The sequence below is a fragment of the Orcinus orca genome, chromosome 7, assembly GCF_937001465.1.
Source record: "Orcinus orca chromosome 7, mOrcOrc1.1, whole genome shotgun sequence".
In the NCBI taxonomy this organism is placed as follows: domain Eukaryota; kingdom Metazoa; phylum Chordata; class Mammalia; order Artiodactyla; family Delphinidae; genus Orcinus; species Orcinus orca.
The window spans coordinates 109,399,087-109,419,489 of NC_064565.1; the positions used below are offsets into that span (position 1 = coordinate 109,399,087).

At 37.6% G+C, this 20,403-nt stretch overlaps 2 protein-coding genes across 18 annotated transcripts in view; both read left to right on the top strand.

Moving 5' to 3' along the window:
* COL4A3 (collagen type IV alpha 3 chain) overlaps positions 1-8,550 on the top strand; it is a 134,867-nt gene extending 126,317 nt beyond the window's left edge. The window contains exons 45-52 of the mRNA XM_004262633.4: positions 359-430; positions 520-645; positions 1,506-1,604; positions 2,896-3,108; positions 3,741-3,918; positions 4,046-4,160; positions 5,392-5,564; positions 6,181-8,550. Of these exons, the coding sequence (XP_004262681.1) occupies positions 359-430; positions 520-645; positions 1,506-1,604; positions 2,896-3,108; positions 3,741-3,918; positions 4,046-4,160; positions 5,392-5,564; positions 6,181-6,265 (1,061 nt within the window). The 3' untranslated portion in view covers positions 6,266-8,550. The remainder of the gene's footprint in view (positions 1-358; positions 431-519; positions 646-1,505; positions 1,605-2,895; positions 3,109-3,740; positions 3,919-4,045; positions 4,161-5,391; positions 5,565-6,180) is intronic.
* Positions 8,551-13,061: 4,511 nt separating this feature from the next.
* The window catches only part of MFF (mitochondrial fission factor), a 34,721-nt gene continuing 27,379 nt past the window's right edge, over positions 13,062-20,403 (top strand). For 5 of the 17 annotated variants that reach the window (XM_033426297.2, XM_033426305.2, XM_033426311.2 and 2 more), the window contains exons 1-4: positions 13,101-13,261; positions 17,708-17,819; positions 18,585-18,761; positions 19,692-19,912. In XM_033426297.2, the coding sequence (XP_033282188.1) occupies positions 18,724-18,761; positions 19,692-19,912 (259 nt within the window). In that variant the 5' untranslated portion in view covers positions 13,101-13,261; positions 17,708-17,819; positions 18,585-18,723. Of the gene's footprint in view, positions 13,262-13,642; positions 13,792-17,108; positions 17,172-17,707; positions 17,820-18,584; positions 18,762-19,691; positions 19,913-20,403 lie in introns of those variants that run through there. The other 12 variants (XM_033426244.2, XM_049712032.1, XM_033426248.2 and 9 more) reach the window with 11 other exon arrangements.

Below are 20,403 nucleotides of genomic sequence, written 5' to 3' on the forward strand. Positions count from 1 at the left end.
GGAAGTGCTAAAATAGGTTTTAATGTCACTTCATATTTTACCTTAAATATTAAATTGAATAGGTTTCTGAACTTAAAAAGTGAACTCTTAGGAATCCTTCCCCTTCAATGCTAAAATACTAGTTCTTAATGCCTACTTCTAGAATATATTTTTAATAGACATTAAACATGGCTACATGGCTAATTGGGTCCAAGTGAAATTCCACAACCCACACAAATATAACTAAGTTGCAGCCATTGTCACAGAACTCATAACCTCCGGTCATAACTGCCATTATCTAGAGTCGACCATCAACCTAAAGAGCTAGGAAACCCATTGTTCTATGTGGCATCACATTGCCTTTTTATTTTTTTTTAAGGGGAGAAGGGTAATTCAGGATTTCTGGGACCAAGTGGACCTCCAGGGCGAATTGGGCCAAAAGGACCACCTGGTAAATATGATTTCTTTAGTATTGCTGTCCATGAAGAAACAGTAACTCATCAGGAAAGCCATCATCTTCTTATATGTTCATGTCAATAGGTGTACGTGGAGACCCTGGCACAGTGAAGATCATCTCCCTTCCAGGAAGCCCAGGCCCACCTGGCCCAGCTGGAGAACCAGGGATGCAAGGAGAACCTGGGCCCCCGGGGCTACCGGGAAACCCAGGTGTGGAACTGGCAGCATTGACTGGGACCACTAGGAAGCAGTTGAACCAAAATACCTGTAAAGAGCTTTGGAAACAAATGATACAACTTCTCAGAAAATGTTACACATTACAGTGTTTTTAATAATCAGCTTTAGCATTGAGCTCATTTTACTCTTGACCAGCAAGTAAAACTCCTTTTGAGTCTATTGAAAACTGTTGTGTATAGTATAAACTTGAACAAATACACTTTAGGAAACTCAGGATTTTTTTGGTTAAGGTAAAAGTATGAAGTCTATCTTCTCTGACAACTGTCATTCTTAGAGTTCTGACTATTTATAAGTGAGTGCCCAAATAAACCTGAGTTTCAGGTATTTATACTCTTCTAACAGTTTGTACAGTACTTGGAAGAGTAGTAAATGCAAATGTGTGCTTAATATTATGAAATATTTTCAAAATATTGGTTCATGGAAATTGACTAACCCTTTTTTATAGTCTTAGCATATTGTAATAGACTTCTGAACGGAATTGTTGTGTTCTACGTTTGCCTGAATCACCTGGGAGATAAGAGAGAGACGATTTATTACTTTGATCAATACAAGGGCATAGTGAATTCTGGAGCGACATAAATCAAAATGGTAGCACAATTTTAAACTGCTGTATTTCATATACTCCTAGTTCACTTTTCATGGTTTTTTTTTTCCCCCTGGGAAGTAGAGTGTAACATGTTGGATGACCAGCTGTCCCAGTTTGCCCAGTCTGTTCTCTTTGCAGGACTTTTATTGCTGAAACTGTAGAAGTCTTGGGTAAACTGGGATGGTCGGCCACCCTGCATTTTTTTCTATATGATCCATTCAATACAATGTTGGTTTTTTTTGCCTAGGACCCTGTGGGCCAAGAGGTAAACCAGGCAAGGATGGACTACCAGGAACCCCTGGACCAATTGGAGAAAAAGGCAACAAAGGTTGTAAAGGAGAGCAAGGTAAACAAACAGCTGGCTGTTCTCCTTCACTGAAGGAGAGCTATTACCCATATATATACAGAGAAAGGAGCCTTGTTCAAATTTGTGACTATAAGATCTAGATCAAGATCTAGATCTAGATCTTTCAATTTGTGTTGTGCAGATTAGACTAAAAGCCGGAGCAAAATGTTCTTTCGGAAGAAGACAGAAAATCAAGAGTTACTGGAATAAACCATTCTTCCTATCTGTTAACTGGACAAATGTACTTCAGATTTTTAACCTGAGGACACACAGGCCTAATGAAACACCAGTTCTATTTTCAGAAAAGCAGATACTGTGTACTTAGTTGATAATATCTACTTGTAAGAGTAGCACCTAAGTACATAGTTGGAAAAACATTACCTTGTTATGAACAGAAGAGCAACTTAGTATCCCTATTTAGGAAAGCTGTCTTTTAACTTTGCCATTCTTGAATACTAACTCAACAACTCATGTGCGTGTCCCAAAAGGGGGCCTCTTTAAGTACTTTAGTCTGAACATAAACTTATATGTGTCAATTTGATATGCCCGGATCAAAACCTACCTTCTGCAAAAGTTTCAAAAGCACCTTTCTAGAAAATACCCAGCTCTCCAAATCTTATTTTTTAGGATTGCTGACTTTGTTAAAGTAAGAGAAAACTCTAAATGTGATTTCGAATTCATTGACATATGCCCAGATCTACTATAATACAACTGTAAAGACTAGAGATTTGTCTTTAAATATGCTAACTAATAATATTAATTGTAATATTAACTGCATAATCACTCTGACTTAGAATTGTCCTGAGTGCTTTAAAACATTTAAAACATTATTAATCATTCGACTTTCCTTAAAAATGTGTTTTTCAAAATGGTAAAAAATAAAACTCTTATTAATAATCCCATAAATTTAAAAACTTTACTGACCAAGTCTGGGTAACAGAATGGGGCCAAAGCAAGAGCAAGGCTACTACAACACAAACTGTGCTGAGAATTATTCACAAGTAGACAGAGTTTGTCTTGAGGTCAGGCACCACAGGGCAATACGAAGATGAAAACGTGATCTCAAAAGACTCATCATCAGATATACACAAATATCTATCGTAAGAGGCATTTGTAATAAAATAGTCAACATTTAAGAATATTCTTTGGCCATTTTATAAACCATTATTCTTTAGGACTCCTTTCTGTATTTGAGGCTTAATAAATATATATAAACATGTAAATTCTTATTTTGGAAACACAAGTTTGAGGTTTCATTTGTGTTGCAACGTGTTTAATGTGGTTTTTAAAGGACCGCCTGGATCCGATGGCCTGCCAGGCTTGAAGGGGAAACCTGGAGACACTGGACCACCTGCAAGGGGGACAACGATGAGGGGCTTTGTCTTCACCCGGCACAGCCAGACCACGGTGATTCCCTCCTGTCCGGAAGGGACAGAACCACTCTATAGTGGGTTTTCTCTTCTCTTTGTACAAGGAAATGAACAATCCCATGGACAGGACCTTGGTAATGCCCTCGTTCTCATTTCTAGCTACTTTGTTCCACATGCAGACTCTACATTTTTATGGCATGGGGTACTTCCCTCTGAAGTTAAGTATAAACAACCTGAGTATCTCACAGCACTTTTTAAAGAGAGTAAATAAGACATTGGCCTGTCTAATATTCATTCCGGAATGTAAGCTCTAGAAGGAGCCTGGCTCATGAATGTCAATCTAGCTTATCCTGTGCAATGCAAAGACTTTTCACTAAAATACCTGTCTGCTTTTTAATCTTCAAAGTAACATCTTTTCTAAAGATTTGTCTGGTTATTGGCTAGCATGTACATATGAAGAACTGGGAATACTTTGAAGCAGACATTTTTCCAAGCAACCTCTGCTAGTCCTTAAATTCTAGACTGATTAGAAACGGCCACAGGAAGTGTTAAAGGTGGAAGAACGAAGGAGGATTTCTTTCCCTATTGGATCTTTAATTTCTATCAGTATTAAAACTTTTCAATCACACGTTTTGTAAATAGCTCTTTTGTGTTGTCTTTCTCCAGTTTTTGCCATAGGTTGTGTTTTCATTAGCCTCTATCTAGTAATGATAATCAAAATAATTTGAATTTACTGAAAGTGACACCCAGTCTGATGTTTTATTAGGAACTCATGGCAGCTGCCTGCAGAGATTTACTACGATGCCATTCTTATTCTGCAATATCAATGATGTATGTAATTTCGCATCTCGAAACGATTATTCATACTGGCTGTCAACACCAGCTCTGATGCCAGTGGACATGGCTCCAATTACTGGCCGGGCCCTGGAGCCTTATATTAGCAGGTAAAATCCCAATCCCTTAGTTTTGTGATGGGAGCAGTTGAATCACTTCGTTTGTAATGGAATGTAAGGCAGCACGTCATGGTGCAGAAAGTGGCGATGCTGCCATCTTCTTTGTTTCGTGTTACAGATGCACTGTCTGTGAAGGTCCTGCGATTGCCATAGCTGTTCACAGCCAAACTACTGATATCCCCTCATGTCCTCCTGGCTGGATTTCTCTCTGGAAAGGATTTTCTTTCATCATGGTAAGGAGAAAAGGAACAGTAAATTCATAGTAAAGATAATCTGTGGAATCTTACATTGGGCTGGATGAGGCGTGGCCCCAGGAATATTGCTTGACATCAGTATGCACAATGTGCTGTGGATATTTGCTTGAAAATCTGCAAATATACTTTTTTTTACTTCAAGTAAGTTGTTCTTTGGTAAATAATGGAGCATTTTAAAAAATAGACTTCTCAGAAAGAGACTACCCACAAATTCTAAGTAAGACATTTAAGTGAAGAGTAGCTACCATATTGGTAATAGAATGCCTTTTTTAAAAAATGTGGCAGCTGTTTTATATATCCTCCAAAAGCCCTCTGAAAACCCTGCAAGGTAGTTTCTATCATCTACAGTTTTACAAGTAAGAATGAAGTAAAGAAATTTCCTCAGGGTCTCACAACTAGTAAATGGTAAGACTGGGATTTGAATCTGAGCCTGTCTGCTCCAAAATCTTTGTGCCTTATACTGTGACCCTTTGAACTTCCTATGAAGATGGGAACTAAAAGAAACAGCCTTTTAAAGAAAAATTCCCGAGATGTAAGTACTAAATGAAGAGATCTAGGGATTAACATTTGTGATTCTGATACCTGCACAAACGTGGCTAGTGGTCATTCATATTCTGTGTAGCGTCATTTATGATATACTCTTCCCCCTTCTTTACTCACAGACGTCCATTCATTCAATCATTAATTCAGCAAATATTTATTTAACACCTACTATATGCCTTGACCATTCTAGGTACTAAGGATACTGGCAGTGAACCAAAGTTCCTGCTCTCATGGAGCTTATATCCTAGTGATAGACATATAAGCAAGAAGACAAAATAACAATAATAGTAATGAGTTCAGGTGGTGAACAGTCCTAGGAAGGAAATAAGGCAAGATAGGGGGAGAGACTGATAGGGATGAAGTCGAGGAAATCATCTGGAGGTTATATTTAAGCAGACCCCTGAATGACAAGGAAGAACCAGTCAGACCTGGGGCAAAGAGCATTCCAGGCAAAATAAATAGCTTTTATTTTATTTTTGATGACTATCCTTCAACTTGGAAGGTAGCTGGAGTGTTAGTAAATTTGGGTAAAGAAGCACAAGAGGTTTAATTCATCCTTTCTGGGTTTTTTTCTTACTGTCTTCTATTACAACAAAGAACATTTTCGAGCATTGAAAATGTGAGCAGTATGCAAAGAATTCTTATTTGGATACTTTTATTATGATAGTTCACAAGTGCAGGTTCAGAGGGCGCTGGGCAGGCACTGGCATCCCCTGGCTCCTGCTTAGAAGAATTCCGAGCCAGTCCATTTATAGAATGTCATGGAAGAGGAACATGCAACTACTATTCAAATTCCTACAGTTTCTGGTTGGCTTCATTAGACCCCAGAAGAATGTTCAGGTAACTATTCACAGTCACGTTTAATCTGATGACTCAATTGCATAACGATTCAAAGGTTGCCTATGTTAGATTTTCATGCCCTGTGTGTTGACGTACTCACATCTAAAACATCTCCCCATGCCAATAAAATCCTGTTTAGCCTGTTTAGCCAATAAAATCCAGTTTACAAGTGGTCTAGAGTCAACAGGTAGCCCTGGTTTGTGCTACTGTACCAATAAAGACCAAAAAAAATGTGATTTTTGTCATCACTAAATGTATTTAATATTTATATATGAATTTATAGACTACTGAATGAAACTGTCAATACTAAATGATCTGCTAATCTTAATTTACTGTATTGGAAGACTTGTGGGTAATACAGAGTATTAAAAGGATAGGAGTAGTTTTTATTTCAGAAAAAATGATCCATAAGTTTGCACCTGCAGGTTGCTGCTAAATACAACTAAAATACTGACATAGATACCTTTTCAGAAATATACCTCCCTATAATAAAGTTTAGATGAGCTACAATATTCATTAATAAAACTCGAACCCAGGAAGTATTTCCCTTTTATCTATAAATTGATGAAACTTTTTGTGGGTTTTTTTTTTAGTTTTGTTTTGTTTTTTATTTCAGAAAACCTATTCCGTCAACTGTGAAAGCTGGGGAGTTAGAAAAGATAATAAGTCGCTGTCAGGTGTGCATGAAGAGGAGACATTGAAGAAATAAAGAAAAAATAGAACTGTGACTTTTCATCCTAAATAACCAAGTAATGATAAAGAACATGCAGTTATTTAAGTATTTTTCTCTAACCGAACAGTATCGCCCTATGATGGCTTAGTACAAAGTTTCTATTTGTTTCCCCACACAACAAAGCATTCTTTTAAGTTAGTTCTGTGATACTGCTCTCTAAATCTGTACTGTGTCAAAGTTCCCTAACTCAAGGCAGTAGGCTTTTCACAAAATATCACTGAAATTGTATTCCATTTGTATCCAATGCACTAAGTAAATGGTGACTGTATAAAGTTTGATGCTACAAGTTAAGAGCTATTTGGTCTACTGGATTCCCAGGATTTGCCCCCCTTCTATTCCAGTCTTTGAGACTCAGGGAGACTAAATCTGTTTTAGATTGCCCAACCACCCGCTTCCTAAAGCTTTAGACCCAGGGTAGGGAAGGGGATGGAGACAAGTGGAATACTAGAGCATCATGAATAAACTGGACTTTCAAACCTGGTGAGTAACCTAAGGCCTAAGGGAACCAGAATTGAACTGAGGTTTATGGATTTTTCTAGTGCTTTTTCAAACATACCCAAGACTATGGCCAAAAGGGGGTTGCTCTGAGTGGAATCATAATAGCCTTGGAAATACTATCTGGTTTTGGTTTACATTTTTTAAAAGATATTTTTGTTTGTCCATTGAATTCATTTCACTGCAGCAATATAGCTTGCTTATATTCAAATAGATACAATTTTTACCCTAGTGAATTAATTACATCCACACAAATAACAAGGACACTACTTCCTAAATGTGCACTTTATCCCCATCCCTATAAATCTTGGTGCATACCTTATAAAATAGTAGTTCAGCAATCCATGGAAGAAAAGTCATTTGTTAGCTGATCAGGCTCAGAATATTTTTCCTTTGCTCTAAATATTCCATTTAAACTGGGTGTTCAGAGATTTATTCCCTTGTTAACTATCTAATTCTTCCTTTGTAAAAACATGTTTTTGATATTCTTACAAACCATTGAAAGAGTCCATTGTGTAAAAATCTTGATGTACGAATTGTATAGTTTGGCAGTTGTATGTCAACTATGCTTCCTGATCCACCTAGGTGGAGTTGGTGGTGCTGATATTTAAATTCAGGTTATTGCTTCAGCCTCAGTTGCTCTGTAAGTGAAGATGTGACCCCAGAGGACAGCACAGACTGTGACCTTGGTTGGCATCCTTCACTGCTCATGTGACTACTGTCAAGCCATTTTTACATTTAAACTGAGAAGTGCATTTTACTTATTTACTTAGACTCATTTTTTTTTTAGACTCATCTGATACTAAGACTTTTTTGCTCTAAAAATATCCTACTCTCTTAATTGTACTATCACGGCATAGGGCTAGCTGATCTCCACAAACCCTGTGTAGGTCAGCAATTCTCAAAATGTCGTCTCTAGACCAGCAGCATCAGCAGTATCTGGGTACTGGCCGTAAGTGCAAATTTGAGGGCTCATCCTAGACCTTTAGAATCAGAAACGCTGGGGGTAAGGCCCAGAAATCTGTGTTTTAACAAACCCTCCAGGTGATTTCTGATTGGGAAGAACTGCTCTAGGCAAACACTTAAGAAACAATTCTACAGACAGTTACCAGGTACAGCTGGCTTTGGTTCACTGCCAGTATCATTGCTCCATCCATGCCTCTCTTTAAAGTCCAAAATCACAAATGACCTTAAGGTCATCTAATTTTACTAATAAGTAAATGCTCTATACTGGTGCTAATGCCAAATGACTGGCCTCTGCTTGTCCCCAAGCCTCCATCTTTTCTTGCCCTCTTATCAGTGTTTAACTTCTGAGGAAGACAAGTGATGCTAAAACCTTAAATTCCAATGAAGCCATATTAACAGTTGCTCAGTCCCACTGCTAAGACTGAGCATTAAAAGATAGTTCATGTGCATTCCTTTCCAGATACCTATCAGTAGTTTATAAGGTTAGGAAGATTTAACTTTGTAGATAAATGTAAATAACTTGTTTCTTTTAAATTTCGGGCTTCAACTTTGGAATTTCACAGTGTGCTGAAATAGTGGATTTCTCAAAGGTCTTTTTACAAGATAAACATTATTAAGTAACTTATTTATAAAAGTATTACAATAATTCTAAATTTGAATTTTATTGCTAATTTAACTTACAAAGATTTTTCTATGCATCCAATGTAACTTACTGCTACTAAACTTAATTTAATATGTACTCTATAACCAAATGAAATATATTTAAAATATATTGAATATTTTATATTATATCTTGACAAAATTACAATGTTGTAATGTACTAATATTTCTGTAATTACAGCTTAAGTATTATTTTATTGTATTGTCTAAGAATAAAATTGAAAAAATTATATCTGGTCTTATTTTTTTCAAAATGTAAACAAATTTTTTTGGATTGTAAAAGCAGTATATGTTCACTGTAAAAACAACAGCAATTATGAAGAAGAATGTAAAAATTGCCATGATCTAACCCTCACCCCCACCCAACTTTTTTCTTGTAAATATATTTTTAAACAAAAATGGAATAAAAAGCATGCTGTCTTGAAACTAAAATTTTTAATCAAACTTAATACACTGTGGACATATTTTCACATCAATAGATAAGAACTAATCATTATTTACATGGATTTCCTACATAAATCAATGAATTGATGGACATTTATTTTAGTTTTATTATGGACATATTATACACATTTTATCTTACATTTGTCCAATTATTTACTCAGGATAAATCTCTAGGAGGAAAACTGAAGAATCAAAGGACTTGCAATCTTAGGCCTTTGAGAGAGAGAGAGAGAGAGAGATACATATATATATATATATATATGTTCTCCAGGATTTTTTAATTTAGTATATTTAATTAGTGCGTGTTTTTTTTTTTTTTACTGTGAAAGGCCTAATAATATCTTTATCATTTCCTATTGAGATATTTAAGGAGTTTTTACAAGTCAATAGGAAAACATACAGATTACAGAAGTTATGGGTCATATATTTTGATAAATGTTCCCCATTTATAATGCAAATACTCCTTATTCAAGGAAAAATAGTCATAAAATTTCAAAGGTAGAGAATTGGTAAAGATGAATGCCTTTAATACACAAAATCTTAACTCTCATAGGTAAGAAATTTTGGGGCCGTGTTAAATGACAATAAAGATATAATCAAAGGAAAAAACAGAATGAATGAATAGTGATGCTGGGTAATAATTCTAAGAAAGCCAAGAAAATTGTTGCTCAAGTAAATATTTAGAAACACTCTCATAATTGGGACAAAAAAATCTAATTTGAAAACATTTTGAGTCAAAAAATATACTCATCTATTTTAATGAACTTATTTTTACTGCTGACAAGTAGAACAATGGGTGCTGTATTTGAGTTCATTCTCTCTACTTATAAGCCTGTTTAAAAAGAAAAATCTTGATCAGTCTCTAAGGGATTCTTTGCAACTTACTGACAGGGCACTTGCAGAACACTAAGAGTGCCTAATTCACCTCGCCCTAATCCCTGCTCTGCTTACTGGAAACTAAGAGACAACCAAACACGGGAGGAAACGTAACTGATTTTGAATAACCGGGCTCAACTTAAACATTCAGATAAATATGACCCTCTCTAGGTTTTTGGAGGCCCTATGGTGTTTCTAAAAATGCTAACACTGCTCAAAACCTGTTTAGAACTATTGCTTTGGAATTATCTTTAATTCCAATTTATCAGTCAAACAGGGAAATAGATCTCATTACTTTAAACCCAAGACCTACAACATGCTCAATATGGCTGCTCCATAAAGATAGAGAGATGAGTGAGATAAAGACCTTGGTCTCAAACATGGAACTTACCATCTGGTAAGGGAAAATAAGGCAAATACATAGATAATTATAATACTGAACAGAATATGACAAGTACTGTAAGAGTCAACAAACAGTGGTTCAAAAGTTGGAGCCCTCAGGAAATCATAAGAGAGAGGACATTTTAGGTGGTCCTTTAAGGGCAGTTAGGATTTCAAGAAACAGAAGGTGATCAGAGGCAGGATGGCATTCTAGGTGGCAGAAATAGCATAGATAAAAGTAAGTACTTAGGAAAGCATGAAGCAATCTCACAGAACAATTAATGGTCAAGAATACATGGAATATATACATATATATCATACACACACACACACACACACACACACACACACACACACACAAGGAGTGGTAAATAAAGTGGCATAGCAGGAGGTGAGGGCCATATTAGGGTTTAGAACACCAAAGTGAACTTGCACATCATTGGTTGGCATTAGAGACCCACTGAAGATTTTGAGCCAAAGAGTAGAATGATCATACAAATGGTAACATGGAAGATCCAATATTTCATATACTACCCTTCCAGTTTCAAGTGTTTTTAAAAATTACTGTACTGCTGTACGGACATTTGAATTTGTGGAGAACTATAAGTCATCAATTTATTTTTGTATTTGGGGCTTCAAATTTGGGATGTCTTTGTCACAAATTGTAAAAATAGGTTCTTTGTGGATCCAATATCCAGGAATAATTAGAGAAAGAAAAATATTGGAAATGGGGAGGCCAGTTAAAAGGGTAACAGTCCAGATGATTGGTCATGGTCTCGTAGCGGGAAGAGAAATGACAGAGAAAGTGGACAGTTAGCCCCGAGGTGGGAGAATATAAAGGATGGGGGACAGTGAAAGGTGATTTCAGAATCTTGAATCTTGGTGACTGTAAAAAATATCTTGCCATCAACTGAACAAGGAAATTCAGAAGTTATCTGGATTAGGAAGAGGGAGAAAATTTGAGTTGGAAACCCTGTTGGGATCAAAGCTCCAATGGGACACTTACGAAGAAATGGCTAGAACTACTGTAACAGGATGAGACAAAATGGTCTGTTAATTTTATTTAGATTTAAATACCACCTTTTCCCACAAAAGATTTGAGGCAACTGTGGGGAAAAGACAGTCAATGATGGATTGAATCATAAACAGGAATGCCCACATTAATGACGGAAGAGACAGAAGACCCAGCATGAGGCTTTATTACAAAAAACAAGGGAGCAGGGCTTCCCTGGTGGCGCAGTGCTTAAGAATCTGCCTGCAAATGCAGGGGATATGGGTTCGAGCCCTGGTCCGGGAAGATCCCACATACCGTGGAGCATCTAAGCCCGTGTGCCACAACTACTGAGCCTGCACTCTAGAGCCCGCGAGCCACAACTACTGAAGTCCGAGCACCACAGCTACTGAAGCCCACACGCTACAACTACTGAAGCCCGTGCACCTAGAGCCCGTGATCCACAACAAAAGAAGCCACTGCAATGAGAAGCCCGTGCACCGCAACGAAGAGTAGCCCCTGCTCGCCAAAACTAGAGAAAGCCCGCGCACAGCAATGAAGACCCAACGCAGCCAAAAATAATACGTAAATTAAATAACTAAATTTACTTAAAAAAAAAAAAAAGGGAGCAGAGTTTCCAGGTAAGGGAGAGAAAGAGCCTTTTTTTTTTCTTTTAGAATTTACTACCAGTTAGGTGTAACTGGTAGGTGCTTTCATGTATTGATACTACAATCTTGTCTAATTTAATTTAACAGAATCAACTGATGCAGGAAGATTATGGATTATCAAGATTAAGGGAGAAGACTTTGGATTTGGTAATTGGATCACAATCCTCATTTGAAAGTGAATTCGATTTTCCTGGAGGGTAAGGGACAGGAGTAAAAACCAAACTGCAAGTAATTAAGATATAGAAAGATATTAATACTAGTGGAGCAGGAAGACCCTCACTTCTAAAGATTTTGGTCATAGTGGGCTTATTCAGCTTGGTCTCTAAATTCCCCCTGAAAGTTTGGCTTGTAATGGCTGATCACTCCTAAAATCAATCTATTCTTTTTTTTTTTTTTTTTTTTTTTTTTTTTTGCGATACGCGGGCCTCTCACTGTTGTGGCCTCTCCCGTTGCGGAGCACAGGCTCTGGACGCGCAGGCTCAGCGGCCATGGCTCACGGGCCCAGCCTCTCCGCGGCATGTGGGATCCTCCCGGACCGGGGCACGAGCCCGTGTCCCCTGCATCAGCAGGCTGACTCTCAACCACTGCGCCACCAGGGAAGCCCATCAATCTATTCTTAAAGGATGATTTGTCACTATTAAGAAGGGGCCCCAAAACGAAATTCTCAGAGGACTTCCTAAATGGTTTTAAAGAATGGTAACATCTCTGGAGTATCTTTAGACTCTAGAGAAGTACCTACTCATGTGTATGTCTTTGGCTGTTTGTTAACGTCGAGGCACACAAAGTATTCTGTGAATTGGCTTCAGTCCCTCCCAACGTTGATGAGCATGGCACTGACTTTCCCCCGGAAAGTTAGTGGTTAAGTGGTTAGATGCAGACAATTCTTGGAAGCTAAACAAGGCTGCTAACTACTGTGAACCCTAACTTCTCCTTTTCGGTGATTCTCATCTTTAAGGATCAGTGGAGCCAGTCAGGGCAGGGGTCACTGTTTAAGGAAGACATAGAGGGCTTGAAAAGTCGTCAAAATTGTTCTATAGTGTTTAAGAATCACTTGCAGAACTGGCGAAATATGCAGATTCTTAGGCCTCACACCAGTCCTGATTTTGATGCAGACAGTCCTGAAAACTAGTTATTTAACTAGCCATTGAAGGTTTACCTTGTAAACAGGAGAAGCGGTTGGCACACCTTGCCCATAACAAAGATGTCGCCTCATCGGCGTCGTACTGCCCCCGATCCTATGCGTGGGCCGTACGTCCGCCCTTCCCTGAGTCACATGACCACAAACCTGCCTCAACTACGGCTCCTGGGAGGGGCCAGTCCCGGAAGTTCTCGCGTCTTTTCCCGCCCGCTGCGGGCCTCTCTGGCCGGTGATTTGTCCGGGCGCCTCCGTGCGCTCGGCCAACGGTCTCTGACAGCGCCCACCCGAGCGCCCCGGGAGCCGGCGGGCGGCGGTCCTCGCCAGGGACCTTCAGCGGGCCCAGGGGTGAGTACTGACGTCTTCCCGACCCGGGAGCCGCGGCCCGAGCCGGCTGCCGGGCCTAGCGCCGCGGCTCTGACCCTCCGTTGATGGAGGGACCCGCTGCGGCCCCGGCCCGTTAGTAGTGTAGGCTTGGCCGGAGGCCCGACCCCAGAGCCTCTTGTCCTCAACCCTGGGCTTTCCTCCTCCTTAGGGCGTCCTGAGAGCTTCAAGCGCGGTTTGGCTTGTAGTCTTCTCTCATCCTTCTCAGCCAAGGTCCTGGTACCTTTTAGTATGACCTTGAACCCGATGCCTGCCGTCTTTAAAAGTAGTTTTTGGTTTGTTTTGTCTTTACTTTGTGGAAAAGAACGTGTTCGAAAAGAAAGGCCTTGTTGGAAGCCCAGGTACCTCGGGGAGGCCCCTGGTCGGGCCGCTGTGTAAGCATCCTTGCTCGCATGTGTGGATTCCCGGAGATGCTCCTAGATTTCATTCCAGGAGCTGGGAAATGGGGAAAGCTCGGATTCCCGTTTCGGCAAGCCTCTGACCTTCGTCTGCAGGTGCAGTTCCGCTTATATGGTATTTAGAAGAAAACCCTCGGGTGCGGCCTACAACTTTAGAGCAGGGGGCATTCTCGAGGGAGGAGAATGCTTTCAAAAGTGGTGGCGTCTTTTAGTTGCAGAAGATAAAAGCTTTAGGGCCCTTGTTCCCAAATATAGAACCAGTTGTTTACAGGCCTCTCACCCCACTGAGAGACTTTAACTGAAGGATTTTAAATGTTTTCTCACCCTAAATGAAAAACATTTGTTTCCGTGTCTGATATCCCAAAGGAAAAACCCTGAGGAGGATAGATTCAGAAACAATTAGAGCGATTTAGTTGTACCTAGTAGTCTCTTCCCCTGTAATTAAATTGTGGGTGGGACCTGCTATCTATTTGGTTTCAAGCACTCGTGAGTTGGTTTTGCTGGATTTTTCCAAAAGGAAATTGTGTTTTCTATCCCTTCCTGTCTGATAGGGCTGCCTTATTTTATGATTACAAAGTTTAGCTGTTACTGTCCTCCCTTCTTGTGTTGAAACTTGTTTTCTGTGGATTGATAACCTTATTTTAAAATTCGTTAATTTGTATTTTTCCAAGTTTTCAGTGATTTTTCTTTAAAAATTAAAATTAATCCTGGGTTATTACACTGTGATTTTCTCATACACCCATTCTTTTAGTATAGTTGCTTGAAAAGAGAACTGAAACAGGGTGACTGTATAAAAGCCTTGAACTAGGTCCACATAATAAGCGACAAACAACCCAACATTTTTTTTGGTAATTGGAGAATTATATAAATCTTTGCAACCACAGTCAGTTTGACCCAGGTTGTTTCTGTGACTTCCTGGGCTACTTCTTTGCATCCCAGTGTTCTAATATAGAAAACAAGAAAGTCAGGCTTGAATCATTGTGTCCCCAAATTGGGACACTTTCCACAAGTGGGATGTGACTTGACTTTAGGTGGTTTGCAGATGAGGGTTTTTTGTAAGAGTTATGTTTTTGTTACCTGTCTTTATATATGTACATTAAGTCCATGGTTTAAAAAAGTAATGTAAGGGTATTCCCTAGTGGTCCAGTGGTTAGGACTCAGCACTTTCAAAGCCAGGGTCCCAGGTTCAATCCCTGGTTGGGGAATTAAGATCCCTCAAGCTGCATGGCCAAAAAATAAATAAATAAAATAAAATAATAATGTAAAATTTCCTTTTAAAATACACTTACGGTTTTTAAAAATTCAGTTAAAGAAAAGATTAAGTATAGCTGAGCGTAAACGTACTGTGTGAGTATGGAAAAAAAAAGCATGAAGTTGGTAAGTTACTGATGGTTGGAAACCACCGGGCTTAGAAAGTAGAGATATAAGATCATCTATGATTCTGAGACAGATTTTTGTCTCCTTAGTTATATCACAGAGACTCATGTACTTGTTGCCTAGTAGATTGTAAGTGACAAAATTGGAGTTAATATCTTAACTCCAAATGAGAAATTTATTTTCTTTATTGCCAAAAGATATTAACAAAAATGTCACAGTCTAATGAGGGAGAAAAAAATTAGATTTTGATCTATTTTACTTAAGCAGAAAAACCAGTAATTGGAACAGTACAATGTTAAATCTTAGTAGAAAAGTTCCATCTATTTTGTCAGTAGCTCAGATTGGCTACAGGAGAATTTGACTTTTTCCAGAAGTTGTCTTTTCATTGTCCACCTTTATGATCCAAGTCTGGGATACTTTGCAAACTCAGAGAGTCTTGTAAGAGAAGATGTTGCTGTAAAATGAAATGTTGAGACCCGTGGGATGTACTAGTGGAAAGTTAATAAGAAGGCTGAAATGTAGTAAATGGAATGTGGAGAATAGCACATTTCAGGGAGATAATGTTTTTCTAGCAATTGCGTCCCTTGTTTATTATTATAAAGTTTCAGTTTATAATGTCCCAAGGCTATACTCCTTTTGAGGTATCTCTTTTCAGTGTTAGTTTTAACTATAAGCTTTTACTGTGCTTCAGATGTATACGCACAATTATAAGAAGAGTATCTCATTTAGAATGATGCACAGAAATTGATGAGAGATTGCCTATGGGGACCTAGATGGTTATAGGATAGGATCTGGTGGGACACTTTATTTTCTTTGTGCATTCTTTTTTTTTTCTTTTCTTTCTTTTTTTTTTAACATCTTTATTGGAGTATAATTGCTTTACAATGTTGTGTCAGTTTCTGCTGTATAAGAAAGTGAATCAGCTATACGTATACATATATCCCCATGTCCCCTCCCTCTTGTGTCCCCCTGCCCCCCTCCCTATCCCACCCCTCTAGGTGGTCACAAAGCACAGAGCTGATCTCCCTGTGCTATGTGGCTGCTTCCCACTAGCTATCTATTTTACATTTGGTAGTGTATATATATGTCAGTGCTACTCTCTCACTTCGTCCCAGCTTACCCTTCCCCCTCCCCGTGCCCTCAAGTCCATTCTCTACGTCTGCATCTTTATTCCTGTCCTGGCCCTAGATTCTTTAGAACCATTTTTTTTTAGATTCCATATACGTGTGTTAGCATATGGTATTTGTTTTTCTCTTTCTGACTTACTTCACTCTGTATGACAGACTCTAGGTCCATCCACCTCACTACGAATAACTCAACTTCATTTCTTTTTATGGCTGAGTTGTATTCCATTGTATATATGTGCCACATCTTCTTTATCCATTCATCTGTCGATGGACACTTAGGTTGCTTCCATGTCCTGGCTATTGTAAATAGTGCTGCAATGAACATTGTGGTACATGACTCTTTTTGAATTATGGTTTTCTCAGGGTATATGCCCAGTAGTGGGATTGCTGGGTCGTATGGTAGTTCTATTTGTAGTTTTTTAAGGAACCTCCATACTGTTCTCCATAGTGGCTGTATCAGTTTACATTCCCACCAACAGGGCAAGAGAGTTCCCTTTTCTCCACACCCTCTCCTGCATTTATTGTTTGTAGATTTTTTGATGGTGGCCATTCTGACTGGTGTGAGGTAATACCTCATTGTAGTTTTGATTTGCATTTCTCTAATGATTAGTGATGTTGAGCATCCTTTCATGTGTTTGTTGGCAGTCTGTATATCTTCTTTGGAGAAATGTCTATTTAGGTCTTCTGCCCATTTTTGGATTGGGTTGTTTGTTTTTTTGATAGTGAGCTGCATGAGCTGCTTGTAAATTTTGGAGATTAATCCTTTGTCAGTTGCTTCATTTGCAAATATTTTCTCCCACTCTGAGGGTTGTCTTTTTATCTAGTTTATGTTTTCCTTTGCTTTGCAAAAGCTTTGAAGTTTCATTAGGTCCCATTTGTTTATTTTTGGTTTTATTTCCATTTCTCTAGGAGGTGAGTCAAAAAGGATCTTGCTGTGATTTATGTCATAGAGTGTTCTGCCTATGTTTTCCTGTAAGAGTTTTATAGTTTCTGGCCCTACATCTCTGTGTGTTCTTGTGTACTTTGTACCATGTGCGTGTGTTACTGTTTCAAATTAAATACCAAATTAAAGTTGGGAATGAAATGAAACAAATATGAAATTAAATACTGAATGAAAATAGCTGGATGAAAATTTAGCCAATGCATTTGCTCCTCCTTAATTTGTGTGTGTATGTATACACTTATATATACACACTTATTTATACACATAAGTATTAAGATTCTTTTAAACATAAGTATTTTTCATCAGGTATGTTTTCCTTTGTTTCAAATCAGAAACAATGATTGTCTTTTATCTTGCATTAACTAGTGAATGGCTGTAGGGTTCTGTCTCTAGGCCTAAAATTGGTGGTAAGCTTGTTCATTTTTTCTTTATTTATTTTACTGGTTTTTTTAAGGTAAGGTTGTACATCTTTAGTGACTTTCATTATTTGGAGTATTTCCAGCAATGAATCCCTAATGGTAGTATCATCTAGTTTTTCAGTTAGCTCCTGTTTTTTCTCCCCCAGGGACAAAAGTGGCTCTAAATCCAGCACATGCATATTGAAGCAAGTTAAAGGATTTAATATGAAGCACAGAAACAGATAATGCCAAAAAGCAAGCAGTAGTTGGTACACTTTTGTGAGTAAAAATTTTCTTTTGGCTCTGTTTTCTTAGTCTTTAAACCATTTGCATGCAAATCCTGAAAATTCACACATTTTGGTAAAGAATGAAGGGTGCAAGTTAGCAGTCATAAGTAACCATTTGTCAGGGCTTAGCCCCTTAGCAACCTCTAAGAACCCTCCAAAGCATGTCAGTAAGGTGGAGTTTAAAATGTGTGATATCTCTGACATGGAGTTTAAGAAATGTCCCAGCTATGGCTTACATTTATACTGTCTTTAATTTTTTATTGACCTGGATTTATATATAATACCTTCTGCTGAAAATGTAGTGTAATTTGGCTTTCAAAGTTATTTCCTTTTAAAGAAACCATTACTTATACATCAAATATTAGGTTACTTCAAATACATTTTTCTGCCCTTTACATTATTTTCATAATTTTTTCTTTTGTACTTAGGCTGAAAAAGAAAAAGATCTTTTCCCCCTTTAGAATATAATAATTAGAGGAGTTTTATGGCAAAATGTTTTCTTTTAATCTGACTTCACATTTGTATATACATTTGATTAGCTTTTCTTTATCCCGTTTGCAAAATCATAATACAGTGACTATGCTTAAAACAGTCTTTACATTTTTTTGAGGTATAGAATAACTCTTTTTAGGAGAGATTTGGAAATTGATTTTGGTTGAAATCCAAAAATAATTTTAAGTAGATATTTACTTTTATTGATAGTTTTCTTATGAAATGAATTGTTGAAATACTGATTTTTATTCTTTCTTTTTTACAGCTGGAAAAGCAGTTTCCGTGTTGTTATGTACACCTCCAAAAAAATTCAGATCTTTAGGGGAATTGTTGTGTAAATAAACTGAACTACAGGGAGGCAGTACTTTAATAGCTATTATAAACGTGTATTTACTGTATTAAAAATGAGTAAACGAACAAGCAATGACACATCACTAGGAAGGTCAGTGACATTTTATTCAGTTGAGCTGATGACATTATAGGTTTGAGACATAGTTGCTTTAAAGCTGATTGCCCATAGGCTAATCCTGTTCCTTTACACTTCTGTCAGCATTTTGTATCTTGGGGCAACTTCCTTTCTGCTGCATTTCCCTGGAGCATGGATCCTTCTCTGATTTAGGTTTCTCAATGCATTTGTCCTGTCTTTCCGTTTGAAGGCATGTCATGTTTTTAAAAAATATACATGTAAATATGATACTGAGTACAAATTAATAGTGTGAAACTTTCACACTATAGTCCCTCAAAATGAATGCAAACATTAAGGATTTATTAGTGTATATTCTGTATTATTTGGTATTCATTTCATCTCAGTCATCAGATATACATTCAGTAAGAGAAGTTTTCATTTTTATTTTGTGAAATTCAGGGGGTTGCTTCTTTTTTAGTAAATTTAGAATTAACATTATTTACCTTATGAATCTGATATTCATCATTAAAAGGTTTTATTTTTTCCATGCATGACCGGAATTTCTAATTTCATTTTTATAAAGTTCTAGCAGCTTCCCTTCATGTAATTAGGAAATTTCTATTTAAGTTTTATTTTAGGCATTTTTTGAGTTATGTAAGCAGCATGCATATCTCTTTATGCAGAGAGGAAGAGAGTGTATGTGTGTGCACATTCGTCTTGTGGTTATACCATAATTTAAAAAATTTGTTCCTAAGCAATATCCTCAAGGTGCAGTTTCAACTAAGTGAGAAGGTATTATGTTGAGGAGAACATTTTCTTTGATCTTTTATTTTTCCTTTGGATGTATTCAGTACTCACGAATGAGAAGTCTCCTTTGCTCTTTCTAAAAGATATCCTAACTTCACTACATAGAAAAGACTGACATTTTAACACTTAGTCACCCCTGTCTAAATTTTTTGCCCGCAGAGTGAGTGGGGCAGCATTTCCTTCTCCCAGTGCTGCTGAGATGGCGGAAATTAGTCGAATTCAATATGAAATGGAATACACCGAAGGTATTAGTCAGCGAATGAGGGTCCCGGAAAAATTAAAGGTAGCACCACCAAATGCTGACCTGGAACAAGGATTCCAAGAAGGAGTTTCAAATGCTAGTGTGATTATGCAGGTTCCAGAGAGAATTGTTGTAGCAGGTATTTTATATTTGTTTATAAAGTTGCCTGATAAATGTATTTTATATATTTTTATGAAAACTTTCGGGATTTTTCAAAATGTTACTTAGAAAAGGGGTTGGGAAATGCAACTTTACATTTTCTTCAAAAAGTTTATAAATTACAATAGTCTGAAATTTCAACTAGTATTTTTTAATAATTCAACTAATTATTGAGATATAATTTACATACATAAAATGGTGTAATTTTAAAGTGTACAGCCTGATGAGTTTTGACAAATGTATACTCCTATGTAACCTCCACCACAGTCCAGGTATAGAACATATTCATTACCCGCCAAAAGGTTTCTCATTCAGTTCCTACCCCTCAATTCCAGGCAACCATAATCTCCTTTTTATAACCAGAGATCACATTTGTCTTTCCCAGAGTTTCGTATGAATGGACTGATACACTATATATTCTTGGGTCTGGCTTCTTTTGCTTAATGTAATGTTTTTGAGATTCTTCCATAT